The following is a 13,686-nucleotide window of genomic DNA, read 5'->3' as shown; positions in this document are numbered from 1 at the left end:
CCTGACTTAGAACTATGTCGCTCTTCCTTCAACTGTCGCTGGATCAAAATTCCCTCCCTAACAGCTTCATGGGTATACCTACATCTCACAGACTGCACCAATTCAAGGAAGAGGCTCACCACCACTTTCTCAAGGACAACACATAATGGGCAGTGTAAGCTGGTCTTGTCAACAATGTGTCAACAATGCTCGTATTCTATCAGTAAAGATATGTCCACTTGTGCTAATTGCCACTTTAAGACTAGCCTTGCGGAGTAAGGATGATGTGGTCTGAACAACCACTCAACACCAAGCGTGGGGAATCTCACTGAGGGGAGGAGTTTTTCCAGTTAGAAATCATGTTCTCTGGGCTAGCTCGAAACACGCACTTAATGAAACAACCTTGTATATAAAGTTTGCTTGTTCAGCTTAAGAAACCTCTGAAAGTACACCTTCACACCATTCAATTTGATTCACAAAGTCCAGGCAAGTCAGTTCTTACTTGCAAACTTTGTCCTGTTTGAATTTTGTCAGCTTGGAGTCATGGAAGGGCTGTTTATAACTATTTTGCCTCATTGGTGAATGAATTCTAAATCCTGAACACCAAGACCTCTATTTCTGGGCAGAGATGTCTGCAAATCGATGATTATGTTGATTTTCTGTGTGACCCATGAGGCTTTATAATGTCCATTTAAATGACCCACAAAGATTTTTTAAAACTTGGATGTTCCTGCTTGTAACTGGTCACTTCTAATATTTTTCCAATATCAGAAATTCCAAATAAAATGACACTGCACTGATCTGGATTTCAACATAAAATTAAGTTTGCACATTTAGTGAATATTGTGTTCTCGCATCCACTCAGTCATGCATTTTTGCTCGCTTAATTATTCTCATCTACTTTCTTACTGTGGATGACATTTCTCTCGAAGTATGGTCCCAATTATATGTATGTTAACAACCCTTAGCTTTACTGTTATTCCTCCCCTTCCTGTCTTAGCTTTGTAATTGTTGCTGTGCTTTCCTCGTGCTTGTCCATCACAAAGTCATCCATATTCTAGAATTTCCTCTGACTTGATATGAGCAGTTTTGAATCCAGGATGTCTGCATCAGAAATTCCGTACCCTAAGCCACAATTGTGGGCATGTCACAGAATGTGAGCTCGCTTGCTGACCTGTTTTGATTTAAGCTAGGCTTCAAACTCCTATCTTGCACACAGGAAAACCACATGTTTTCAGTTCCAAAACATGCCCATTTCTGTCCTGCCTCATTTCTTGTGCCACGGGAACTTTGGCCTTACATTTCAGAGGGCTTGGGGACCCCGATGTCAGGACCAAATGGAGATCCTGGGTCTACACATGCTTGCAGCATGCCTGGCGGTGCAGTCTTCTGGGAGGTAGCCTCTTACTTAGCCAGCTTAGTTGGTTCAGGGAACACATGTTGGCACCGATTGCAGTGTAGGTTGTGACAATAGTAAGGAAATCTCATATGGGAAGTAAGGCCAGACAGATACAGCTCTAAACCAGAGTGAATACTGAATCTGTAGAAGGCAGTATTATGGCTAAACCTAAGGAACTGTGTGCATCTGTGATCATCATGGTACAGCAATTATATCAAGCAGTGAAGGCTGTACAAGAAAGGGAAACTGCAACTGAACATTGAATCACATTGCAGAAGGTTGCCCATCAAGTCTTCACCGACCCTCTGAAAGAGCACCCCACCTAACCACATCTTTGGACGCTAAAGGGTAGTTTTGGCCGATCCACCTAACCTGCATATCTTTGGACTGTAGGAGGAAACCAGTGCACCTGGAGGAGACCCACGCAGTCACGGGGAGAACGTGCAAACTCCACACAGTCAGCCAATGCCAAAATCTAACCTGGGTCCCTGGTGCTGTGAGGCAGCAATGCTAACTGCTGTGCCACCTTGCCGTGAGGCATTCTGAGCTATGAGAAAGGGTTTAAATTCTGAAATTGTTTGCTGTGGAGAGGAGTAGGAGGAGGTGACACTAGAGGTTCATAAGGGAATAGATACATTGAATAATTGCTAATATTGGTTTCCTAGATTCAAAGTCTTCTGATTCATTTGTAATTCAAATTCAATAAAGCCTAACTTTGGATCAGGATGTGCGGATGAGAGCCAATTTGAAACATACTTTTGCTAATCTTTATTGCAGTTTGCAGTCCCCTAATTTACCTGCCCCTTCTGAAGTTATGTTAACTTCTGTGCAGCCATTGCCAAGAAACTGTCAACTTGGTACCTTGCTTGCGTAGCCATTCTTAAAGCTTGAACCCAGTTAATGATTTGCAGCATTACTGATCAAAAAGAGATGTGAATTGTCTCAAGCCAGGACAGTTGGTAGGATTTTGCAAGGCCAGTCCAGGTGGTGGGGGGGGTGGGGGGGGGGGGGTGGGGGGGGGGGGGGGGGGGGGGTGGGGGGGTGAATGTAATGCGACCAATCCGACTACAGAAGGGAGACAGATCACAGGTGTACCGAAAACAACCTCTCTCTAAATGTTGGAAAGACCAAGGAGCTGATCATTGACTTCAGGAAGCGTTGCACGATACCCCCCCAGCCCCGGTCTACATCAGTGACTCCGAAGTGGTTGATAGTTTCAAGTTCCTGAGGATCACCATCACCAACAGTCTGACCTGGTCCACTCTCATTGATGCAACAGTCAAGAAAGCCCAACAATGTCTCTACTTCCTTCGGAAGCTAAAGAAATTTGGCATGTCTGCACCGACTCTCACAAACTTCTACAGATGTGAGATAGAGAGCATCCTATCCAGCTGCATTACAGCTTGATATGGCAACTGCTCGGCCCAAGTTGGTAAAAAGCTACCAAATGTGGTGAACTCAGAACAAGCTTGCAATCCTCTCATTGATTCTGTATACACCTCCTGCTGCCTCAGAAAGGCAGACAGCATTATCAGAGATCCTGCACACCCAGGCTTTGTCCTCTTCCAGACCCTTCCATCAGGCAGAAGATACAGAAGTCTGAAGACCCGCACACCCAGACATAGGAACAGCTTCTTCCCCACAGTTACTAGACTCCTCAACGACTTGCCGTTGGACTGATTTGTTCCCTGTAAGAACACTATTCATGACGCCCTATGCTGCTCTTGTTTGGCCTTGTTCCGCACTGTAACCAATCATTATTTGTTGATGTACCACTGTCAATGTGTGTCGATTATTCTTTTGTCTACTGTGTACATTCCCTTGGCCGCAGAAAAATAGTTTTCACTATACTTCGGTACATGTGACAATAAATAAATATCAATATCAATCAATCAATATTAATCGTCTTGCATCATTGACTTTGTCTATTTATATGTTTCTAGAACCCTCCTCTTCATTCACCTGAGGAAGGAGCAGTGCTCCTCCGAAAGCTAGTGATTCGAAACAAACCTGTTGGACTTTAACCTGGTATTGTAAGACTTCTTACTGTGATCACCCCAGTCCAACGCCGGCATCTCCACACCCTGATCAGTGCAGACAGGGGATTGAAATGTGGCTCACCTTTGTCATACTCTGCCCTCTGAGAGCATCAGGGTGACCACACATGCTGTGTGTGAGGGTGTGCAAGTACCTTTTTACCAATCTTCTTCCAATGTTGCTCTTGATCTGGCTGCATGTTCTTTTAATAGTTTGGTGTTTGCACTCCTTATAAAGCACTGATATAATACACCAAATCCAAGATAAAAGCAAAGTACTGCGGATGCTGGAATCTGAAACGAAAGAGAAAATGCTGGAAAATCTCAGCAGGTCCTGCAGCATCTGTAGGGAGAGAAAAGAGCTAACGCTTCAAGTCCGTTGACTCTTTGTCAAAGCGTCTTTCATTCTCACTCCAAGTATAAATATTTACCACTTTCTCTGTTAGCTTTGACAAAAAGTCATCGAACTCGAAACGTTAGCTCTTTTCTCTCCCTACAGATGCTGCCAGACCTGCTGAGATTTTCCAGCATTTCCCTTTTCGCACCAAATCCAAGACTTGTGTTTGAATCATTGAGATTCACTTGAGGAGTAGACGACTTCCTGGTTGTCACCAAGCCCAGAATGTTGCACATTGGGCTAGTATCAGCAGTGGCTTCAAAGAGAATCTTACTGCTCAATATATAGCATGCATGTACGCCTGGAAGCCAATTTGGAGTTTGCACATTGTGACCTGGATGTGTTCCTGCCGGTACAAAGTGGTGCTCTACAGAGCACCCAGGTGATTTTGGGATGTTATTGGCTGCTTCAAATGGTGCAATAATTATCTTGTGGTTTTAACTTGCCAACTGGTCAAGTGTTAGCAAATCGGGTATAACAAGAGAGTAGGCCTACATCATTGCATGCCTTCAGAAAAATGACTGATTTATCTCTGCTGGGAACTGTTGCGTTTGGGCATTCTTCATGTGCTAACTCATTGGGGCAAAAGATGATCTGTCACTTCAGATTTAACATCTTTGAAGCTCCTTGAGTTTTCCTTTAAAGCTCATTATTCGGTTAAATAATGATTGTGCTGTTTTTAGTATGGTCTTGAATACAAATGAAGTGTCTCTTGAAAGGCTGGAATATCACCACTATTGAAGTAAAAATTAATTTAATGCTCTTGGTTTCAAAATAATTTTTTAACAAAGATTGATATCATTCTTAAAGAAGCAATGATATTGTTGAATTTATTCCTTGCTGAACTGGATTTTAGTATTTCATGATCACATACTATTGAACTTGTGTTTGGTGGGCACTTTTTTTTGTGCAAAGCCCCATTTTCTTAAATTTAACCCATTAAATGGTAAACAGGGGATCCTGCAAAACCTGGCAGCTATCTATGGAGGCAGGTCCATTTCAACAGGAAGAGGAAAATCCAGAAGCAAGGAGGAAGAGGTAGGAGGCCTGCATGTTTCTCGTCTTCATAAAGCCAGTGGCATGTCTTTTTGGCCCATTTTGTCAGTGTCTGCAATTTACACATTACAGTCCCAATCAATAGAATGAGCTCCCTGCTTCCCCTGTATGCCTGTATTCTCCAAATTAAATTGGGCATTTCAATCAGCAAGAATGTTGCCTGCAATGCAAAAATGGTCTTTTCATGTCATTCAGGTGTACAGGGGAGTGGAAGGATCTCTCTATCTGTTCTCCCTTTTTTCAGTTTTTGTTGCTCCTTTTAATTTTAAATCACTATGCTGGGCTTCCTGATGAACTACATTTGAGGAGTTACCAATAATAAGCATGTACAGATACGACAATTAGGCACTGTCATTACATGCCGATCCATGTCAGAGATGCTGTTTTCCCTCCCACACGAGGAAATATAAAAGTACAACTTTACCCTGGTGATCTCATGAAGTGCTGAAGTTTCTGAAGGCAAATAACGACAGTGGCAATATAAATGCAGTGAGTGGAATTGGGAGACTGGAAGGGAACTGCTGCCTTGAAATCATCCTTGTCGTTTTCAAAAAAAAAAAGCTTGAGTGCATCTTTTATAAATTTCCTATCCTAACCGTGTTGGCCTCTTTAACTTCCCCAAACTTGTTCTTTTAAAAATTGGCTCCATTTTTAATAAACCTAACCAGTGGGTAGCAGAGGCATGCTGACCAGCAAAGTCCCAATTTCAGTTTCCCCAGTCAGTGCTGAGTTTGCTGATCTCCATTGGCAGCAGCAGTGCAAAAGTTGGAGTCTGCCTCTGTACCGTTGGTTGAGAGTGGAGAAATTTGGTCCAGGATCTGTCCATGATTGGTGTTAAATGATCCCCTTGGAAATGCATGTTTGTGTTTGTTTGGATGTTTGGTGAGGATAGAATTAGACTTGGCTTTAAAGGTTCTGCGGTTGACTATCCTTCCATACACTCGCATGGCAGATAGATATCACCTGTAAGTTAGGAGATGGTTCCTGGCACCCACAAATTGTATTTCCGTGCTAAGTCGGTGCTTTCATGGAAAAGTTATAAAGAAACTAAAATAATTGATTATACCTTTGATTTTGAGAAGTAACAATGAGAAAGCTTTCTTTGAGTTATTACTTGATTGCTATTTTGCATTTGGTGTATGAGAAATATTAAATTCATAAGTATATTTGTGTCATAAAGCCAAAATCAGCTTGTGTGTGTTGCACATACATGTGGTTGTGGCCTTGTCCAAGAAAGTTATAGGTTCAAGGGCCACATAGACTGATGAATTTTGAATGTAACATCTCAGCTGACACTGCCAATGCAGTACTAAGGGAGTGCTGCACTATCCGAGGTGCCATCTTTTGGATGATAGCTCACGCTGATTTCCTGTCTGCCTCCTTAGGTGGACATAAAGATCCCTGGCAGAATTTGGAAGATTATTTACTCCGTGTCCTGACGCAAATTAATTTAATTCTTTCGAAGCTAACATGAGGCAATGGGTGGAGAAGTGTGCTATGTGTGGAGTACTATCATGTGCTTGCAGGAATCGTCACCATTTGATTCTGCCCCTCTTTGCTTAGTAATCGAAGTTCATTGTTACAGGAGGATGTCAAACTCAACCTTAATGTTCTCTCCGTCATTAAAGGTAGCATTAAATGAGGGAGTTCTGACAAATCCACAACATGACGGTGCCATGATAACAGCCCACTCCATCCCTGCCTTTTGTGCAGAGAAGAGGAATAATCCTCTAGGTGGATTTGGGAGTCGATAAAATAAATTGGTGGGGTGGGTGGAATAACAACAGCTACCCCATAGGAATACAATCAAAAAGTAATAGAAGGGTATTCGATTAACAATATTACCACATTACTTTGAACAGAAATGATTAAATCACTGAGTGTGTTTAAGACCGAGATAGATAGGTTCTTGATTAATAAGGGGATTGAGTGTTATGGGGAGAAGGCAGGAGAATGGGAATGAGAAACATATCAGCAATGATTGAATGGCGGAGCAAACTAGATGGACCGAATAGTCTAATTCTGCTCCTATGTCTTATGATTCAAATTATTTCTCAAAATTGCAAACGCATATTGCATTACAATTTCACTATGACACAGCAAGTTCACAGCAAATGCATTCATAGCTGCTATTTACAAAATAACTGGGCAGCACAGTGGTTAGCACTGTGGTTTCGCAGCGCCAGGGACCCGGGTTCGATTCCCGGCTTGGGTCACTGTCTGTGCGGAGTCTGCACGTTCTCCCCGTGTCTGCGTCGGTTTCCTCCGGGTGCCCTGGTTCCTCCCACAAGTCCTGAAAGACGTGCTTGTTGGGTAATTTGGACATTCTGAATTCTCCCTCTGTGTACCCGAAAAGGCACCGCAGTGTGGCGACTAGGGGCTTTTCACAGTAACTTCACTGCAGTGTTAATGTAAACCTACTTGTGGTACTAATAAAGATTAAAATATATTATTGTACGGTCATAATCCTCATTGACGTGAAAATTTCAAAGGTTCACTAACCTCTGAGTGAAAGAAAATCTCCTTCTCTCACCTAAAGTCTCTTATCCTGAGACCAACCCTGAGTTAAAGATTCGCAAGCGAGGAGAAACATCCTTTGTGCATCTGCACTTTAGACCATAAGATGTAGGAGCTTAGAAGTGGACCTTTCAGCCCATTGTGTCTGCTCCGCCATTCACTTGAGATCATGATTGATCTGAAATGATAGTCTTCAACTCCACTTTCCCGCCTTTTCCCCATAATCCTTGATTCTTTTACTGATTTATAAAAAAATAAAAAAAAATCTGTCTATCTCAACCTTGAGCATTCCTAAGCTCTCTGCGGTAAAGAATTCCACAGATTCGCTATCCTCAAAGAGAAGAAATTCCTCCTCCTCTCTATCTTAAATGGGTGACCCCTTGCTCTGAGATTGTCTTCTGGTCCTAGACTACCCCACAAGGGGAAACGACCCCTCTCAAGTCCCCTGAGAATCTTGTATGCCTCAGTAAGGTTGCCTCTCATTCTTCTAAACTCCAATGAGTACAGCCCCAATCTACTCAGCCCCTCCTCATAAAAAAAATTCCTGCATCCCTGGGAACAACCTAGTGAATCTGAATATTAAGCACATCACCATCGCCCCCCTCTTTCTCTCTTTCCCCCCCCCCCCCCCCCCCTCAACAAAAGCCCGGCAGAGTGGTTCCAATGTTGTTGGGTGGGGTGGAATTTAATATTAGGCAGCCCAACCGTAGTGGCCCTGCCTCTTTAAATTTTAAAGTAGATAATTGAGGATATGTGAGGCTCCTGCAAAAGGCAATTGGGATCAGATTACCAAGGTGGTGCCATGATCACTTCAGCAACAACATTTAAATTTGGCACTTGAAAGGGGAGGCCTGACCTCTTGAGGTGGGTAGCTCCCAGCTTCCAAGGTAATGGCCTTGAATATAGCTGAAAAAGGACTCATTGTCGAAAATGTTCATCCTCCTATTGTCAAGACCATCTCAGGAATACCAGATGTAAAGGGAATAACATTTTACTTCACGAGTGCTCATTGGTTGACTACTCTGGTCGAGGCATTGTCATGGGAAATGCACCAGAGAATTTGTCGCCTGTTTTGTTTAGTTGAAACAGGTGCCATATGTGTGCATGTTCTTTCTTTCTGCCTGCAAAGAACAGAGCCCTGCGCATTAGTATATGTAGCTTGTAGCACCAAGCTACATATACTAATGCGTGTTAGTGCACCATGCTGTGAGCCCAACTGATGATCTTAAATTGGTTGTCAGTGCAATTCTTAGCAGAATCTGGGCAGCATTTGCGAAGCAATCCTACTGTGGAATTAAATCTAATGTTGGACACTGTTCTGAGGTTTTGCAAGCACTGGCTGGTTTGGTATGGTTGACAACTAACCTGTTGCAAACAGCCGAAGTGACAGGCTGTTTGATAAGAACCATCAGTCTGTGGCCTTGGTGCCTTGCATCTCACAGACTGAAATTTATATACAACTCATTTGTGTGATAAGCAGAACAACCTTTTGGCTTGACGGCAGCAGTCTGTTCATGACCAACACCACTCCTGTTACTACTGGAGCAGCGTAAAAAAGCCAGCTCCGCCTGTTGCTCAAATTTTTGAGATACCTTGGGCAGGATTCTCAGTCGGCCGACACCAGAATCGTGAAACGTGATTGGGCAGAGAATTTGACGTTAGCCGAAAATAGAGAAAACAGAATGCAATGCTCCCATCCCTCAACAGTGGCGTAAATGCGTTCTATGCCGCATGCCGGCATCGACATTCAAGTTGTACAGTAAAGGCTGTTAGCAAACCATTAATGGGCTTTCCGTGATGCAGCGCCTCGGCCAGGAGGAATTACCGGCGGCGAGGTTCACTTGTGGTATTTCAAATCAGGAAACCAACTGTCTGCTGAGGGTGCAGGAAGGGGTACAAACAGTGTCCAACATTGCTATAGTATGCTGACAGTCACGCTGTTGGCTGGAGGGTGTCAGCCACGTCCGGCAAAGGGGAGGGGGGGGGGTCATCAAGGGTAGTGGGGGCTGTAGTGCCGGGTGGCCAGGCGCCAACCGCCATTACCACAGTATGCAATGCTCGCTGCTGACTGCCCACTGGGAAATTAGTGCCGATGGCGTATAGATTACTCCTGCCCACCCCCACCCCACGGTACCCTCTGGCCCAGCTGACCCATCAACGGGATTGCAGTGTAACCAGTGCCATCACCTTAGCTGGGATGAGGGTCGGCATGCATTGGAATTGCTCACGTTCTTCGTGGCACCCATGCTAGCCCTGAATCGCTCCACGACTGGCACTGCTTGCGTCCACATAGAACACTCAATTCAGTCCCAGCATCAGCACTTAGTCTCACAAATCTTTCCAGGGTAATCTGAGGTAGACCGGATAATTCTCAGGACCGAAAGTGGCGGCCTTTGGCCCATTCATGAGTTTGCGCGCAATACACCGAGCAGTAATCTGATCAAGGAAACCATCATCTCGCATGATGCCTTTAATGAGCCTTATTTCAACATCAAGCTTATACGCTGAACAAATGGCTTTGGGCCTTAGTTATGCGATTGCCAATAGGCCAGTCTCATAGAGCATGGAACTGTGGGAATCCCAATGCGTACGTTGACCAGGGAAGGTGGGCTTGCGATAGACAGTAGTAGAGAGCATCTTGACAGATTTTTCTATTTGCACATCAAGAAAAGGGGAGTTCATTTGATTGCTCCATTTAAGCATAGGATGGAGTCTATTAAGACGTGTAAGGAAATCTTACAAGCAGCTGCGGATTCAAATATAACAAATGTATTGTCATATATCGGAAAATGCAAGGGTTTGGATGTTGGGTGTCATTCCATCAAGAACTCGTTTGTCATAGAACTCAACAAATATGTTTGCGAGAGTTAGGCCTAGCTAGGATCCCACAGCAACACCATCTATTTGGCCAGACGTGATGTTAAAACTGAACTAACCGTGTGAGTAGCTGAATTCATAAATTAATTGCAGTTCTAGATCGCCATATTGTGCTACAGAGCAAATGGCTATGACTTCCTGGAGCGGTACATTGGTGACTAGACTAGCAACGTCAAATGAGCACATGGACACGCCACTGCTAATGATATACAAGTGCTGTGCAGCCTTCGCAAATGCAAAGGGATCCTTCACTGTGTATGTGGAATGTTTGCTCAGAGGTGGTTGTTGCAACTCCCAACCATTTGACCAATTTATGTTGTGCAAAACTGGTCTTGGATAAGATGGGGCTTGGCGGCCAATAGGTACCCGGAAGTAATGAGCTGTGAGGATAAATTGACAACGTCTTTTTCCAGCAATATTCAAGTATTGGGTCAAAATCCTGGATCTCCCTCCTTAACAGCACTGTGGGGTACCTACACCACATTGACTAGAGTGGTACAAGGCAGCTCACCACCACCTTCTTGAGGGTAATTAGAGATGAGCAATAAATGCTGACACTGCCAGTGACGCTCACGCCCTATGAATGAATTTTAAGTACTCAACACATTATTTGTAAATGGCTCTTTGTCAGCATTCTTAGTTGGTGAGGACAAACCCGAGTGCTCTCCTCAGACCCATCAAGGAAACCTTTTGTGTCCCGTGTTCCCGAACTCCAGTCATCCCCACCCCAAAGTCCCTGATTCCTTTTGGGGTCTTCCTTACCAGAGTTTCCAGTTGCTGATCATCTTCCCTTTCCACCCCCACTCTAATCGCTTCTGTTGATCCTTGGCTGCAGCCTGTAGTCACTGGCATATCCTCTCACTGCTGGCCATGCTGTCCCTTTGGACAGGCAGGAGGTGGATCATAAGATGTTCATTGGACTCTACCATTAAATTTGGCGGGGCTTCAATGCGTCAGACCTTGCAGGATTCTGCAGTTTTGGCCTCTTTATTACTCTTGGTCTTGGTCTGTGGTGGGGGGTGGGGGGGAGAGAAAGAGGTGGGTGCTAGTAGAGACCGTTGTGCCAATGTTAACATGTCAAGAGAACAAATATGTTTTTAAAAAACTCATCTGAAGCTGTAATGTACTTATTCAGAATTTACGGCGAAAAAACAACAGTTTATTGCATAGTTGCAAAGTATCTGTTTCCAATCAAACCTGTTAAATATTAATACCTTATGAAATGTAGCATTTCATAAGCTTTGATTGTGGCAGAATGAACGTTAAGATATTTCCATTTGAAGTTCCAATCAAGGGAAAGATGAACAAGATCAGAGGGAACCTTGATAGGAAATTGGTAAAGAGAGATAAAGCTGAGAACTAGGATGAAACAGCTATCATGAGATTGCTAGACACTGAGAAGTAATAGTGCTCAGTGACCATTGCTGTAGTGCCCACATTTTACCTTTTTTTAAAGAGTGGAGAACTTTATATTTATATTGATTAATAAGCTCGGGAAGTAAAATGAACCATGACGAAGCAAACTGAAAATTGCACTGGGATATTGATAGGATTGAGAGAGTGGCCAAAATGACGACCGTTCAACACCAGTGTGAGTAGGCCGTTTTGAGTACAAGGTTGGGAAATGGGAATTCAGGCTGACTGGGAAGCAGAGAGCCTGTTGGAAGAGGTGCACTAAAAGTTGTAATGGTCCATGTACCTAAATCATTACAAACCAGAGGTGCAAAACGCTATCAAAAGACTATTTGGGTGCTGGATTGACCTCGTGACATAGAATATATAAAATCAAGGAAGGACAACTGTTTGTACAAGTGTTGACCACTGCTTGTGTGAAAATTTGCTTTTGTTGTCTGGAAATTCGGGAGTGATGGGGTTATCTGATCAGAAGTTTTCAAAATAATCAAAGGCCTTGGTAGCAGGACAGATGCAAAATGCTTCTTTTATAATGGGTGTGTGGAGGTCAGAACAAAGAATTTATACAAAGCTGGTGAAATGTGAATTGAGGAAAACCTCTTCAAATGCAGATTTATAAGAATGTGGAGCATGTTGGCTTAAGAAGCCACTGATGCTGAGTCAGTTGAGGTGTTCAAAAGGAACGTAGGTAATTACTTGGGAATTGAGAGAATTGAGAGATCTGGTGAGCATTGGGATCAGAAAGGCAAATCCGGCAAATACTTTATTGGCCAGATGGCCTGCTCCCTTCATTACAAAGTCATCAATATGTGATCATGGAGATTTGGCTGAAGAGTCAAATTAAGATTTTTTTTTTTTTTTTTAAACCTTTCACTTTTATTCTCAATTTTGCTTTCTACCCTGTGTTTTTAAACATTGCTTTTTACCTTTTTGCTTGCTGCTCCTGCTAAGCCAATATCTTATTTATCTTTTTAATTTTTACTTCAGTAAACTGTACAGAGTGTCTTTGTGGCTTTGCATTGGTGTTTTGTGATTTGCTGATACTTGTCTGATTACATTTTTTAAAGCGCTCTCATTATAAAATTGTAGTTCCTTTTTTTTTTTTGAATGATACTCTTTCTGCCTCTTCTGAAATCCGTTAAATCAAAATTACTTTAAACTCTGTTGAATGCTGTGTGCAACTGTTAAAAAACGATATATTCAGAATTCCATCAAATGCTTGAAATTGTAAAAGTGGAGTCAGTGCACATTTCTTAACTTGCACTGTTGCATGCATGCACTAAAACATCATTGTCACTTTGTCATTTGTTCTGATGTGGAAGATACTTCTGCTTTTTTTTTACGAAAGGTTTTAAAAGGTATGAGTGATGTTCTGCAGGTCCAATTATACTAGATTGAAACTTTAATATGCATAGTTGCCTACACTTCAATTGATATACTAGTTTACATACACAATTTGGCCATGGATGGATGGATGTGCTGGAAAAACTCTGGTCTAGTTGCGTCTGTGAAGAGAGAAGCAGAGTTACCATTGCCAAGTCCAATACAACTCTTCTTCAGAAGAAGACTTGTTCTGCACTCGAACTGTTAACCCTGTTTCTCTCTCCACAGATGCTGCCAGACCTGTTGCGTTTTTCCAGCACTTTATTTTTATTTCAGGTTTCCAGTATCTGCAGTATTTTGCATTTATCTTTCGTCTGATGTATAGATGGAGGCCTACCACCCACTACTGGGTTAAAGTCCTGATGTTGCTCTATGCACTTGACTGTTGGCCAGATGCATCGGAGGGCTCTTGCTGGTTCTCCAATAGACTGTAAATTGTGCATTCTAAATTTATGCAAATCTAGTCCAATTCTTACAGTGGGGTAAAGCTTTTTGCCACTTGTTCCTGTAGTGATCTATACATCTGCACATACACCAGGGACTAGAGCACAGATGTAACAGCCACAGCATCACTTAGAGGGCAGCATCAGAGACGGGTATAAAGGGTCTGACCCAAGGGAGGATCCGCC

At 43.1% G+C, this 13,686-nt stretch overlaps 1 protein-coding gene across 3 annotated transcripts in view; it reads left to right on the top strand.

The window, feature by feature from the left end:
- LOC140429131 (serine/threonine-protein kinase Nek1-like) overlaps nucleotides 1-13,686 on the top strand; it is a 186,034-nt gene that overhangs the window by 89,793 nt on the left and 82,555 nt on the right. For 2 of the 3 annotated variants that reach the window (XM_072515738.1, XM_072515739.1), the window contains exon 19: nucleotides 4,766-4,849. The exons of the other annotated variant lie outside the window; for it this stretch is intronic. In XM_072515738.1, the coding sequence (XP_072371839.1) occupies nucleotides 4,766-4,849 (84 nt within the window). The remainder of the gene's footprint in view (nucleotides 1-4,765; nucleotides 4,850-13,686) is intronic. 3 annotated transcript variants of the gene reach the window in all.

Source organism: Scyliorhinus torazame, chromosome 9 (genome assembly GCF_047496885.1).
Source record: "Scyliorhinus torazame isolate Kashiwa2021f chromosome 9, sScyTor2.1, whole genome shotgun sequence".
Classification (NCBI taxonomy): Eukaryota; Metazoa; Chordata; class Chondrichthyes; order Carcharhiniformes; family Scyliorhinidae; genus Scyliorhinus; species Scyliorhinus torazame.
This window is presented reverse-complemented; position numbering and strand designations above follow the sequence as displayed.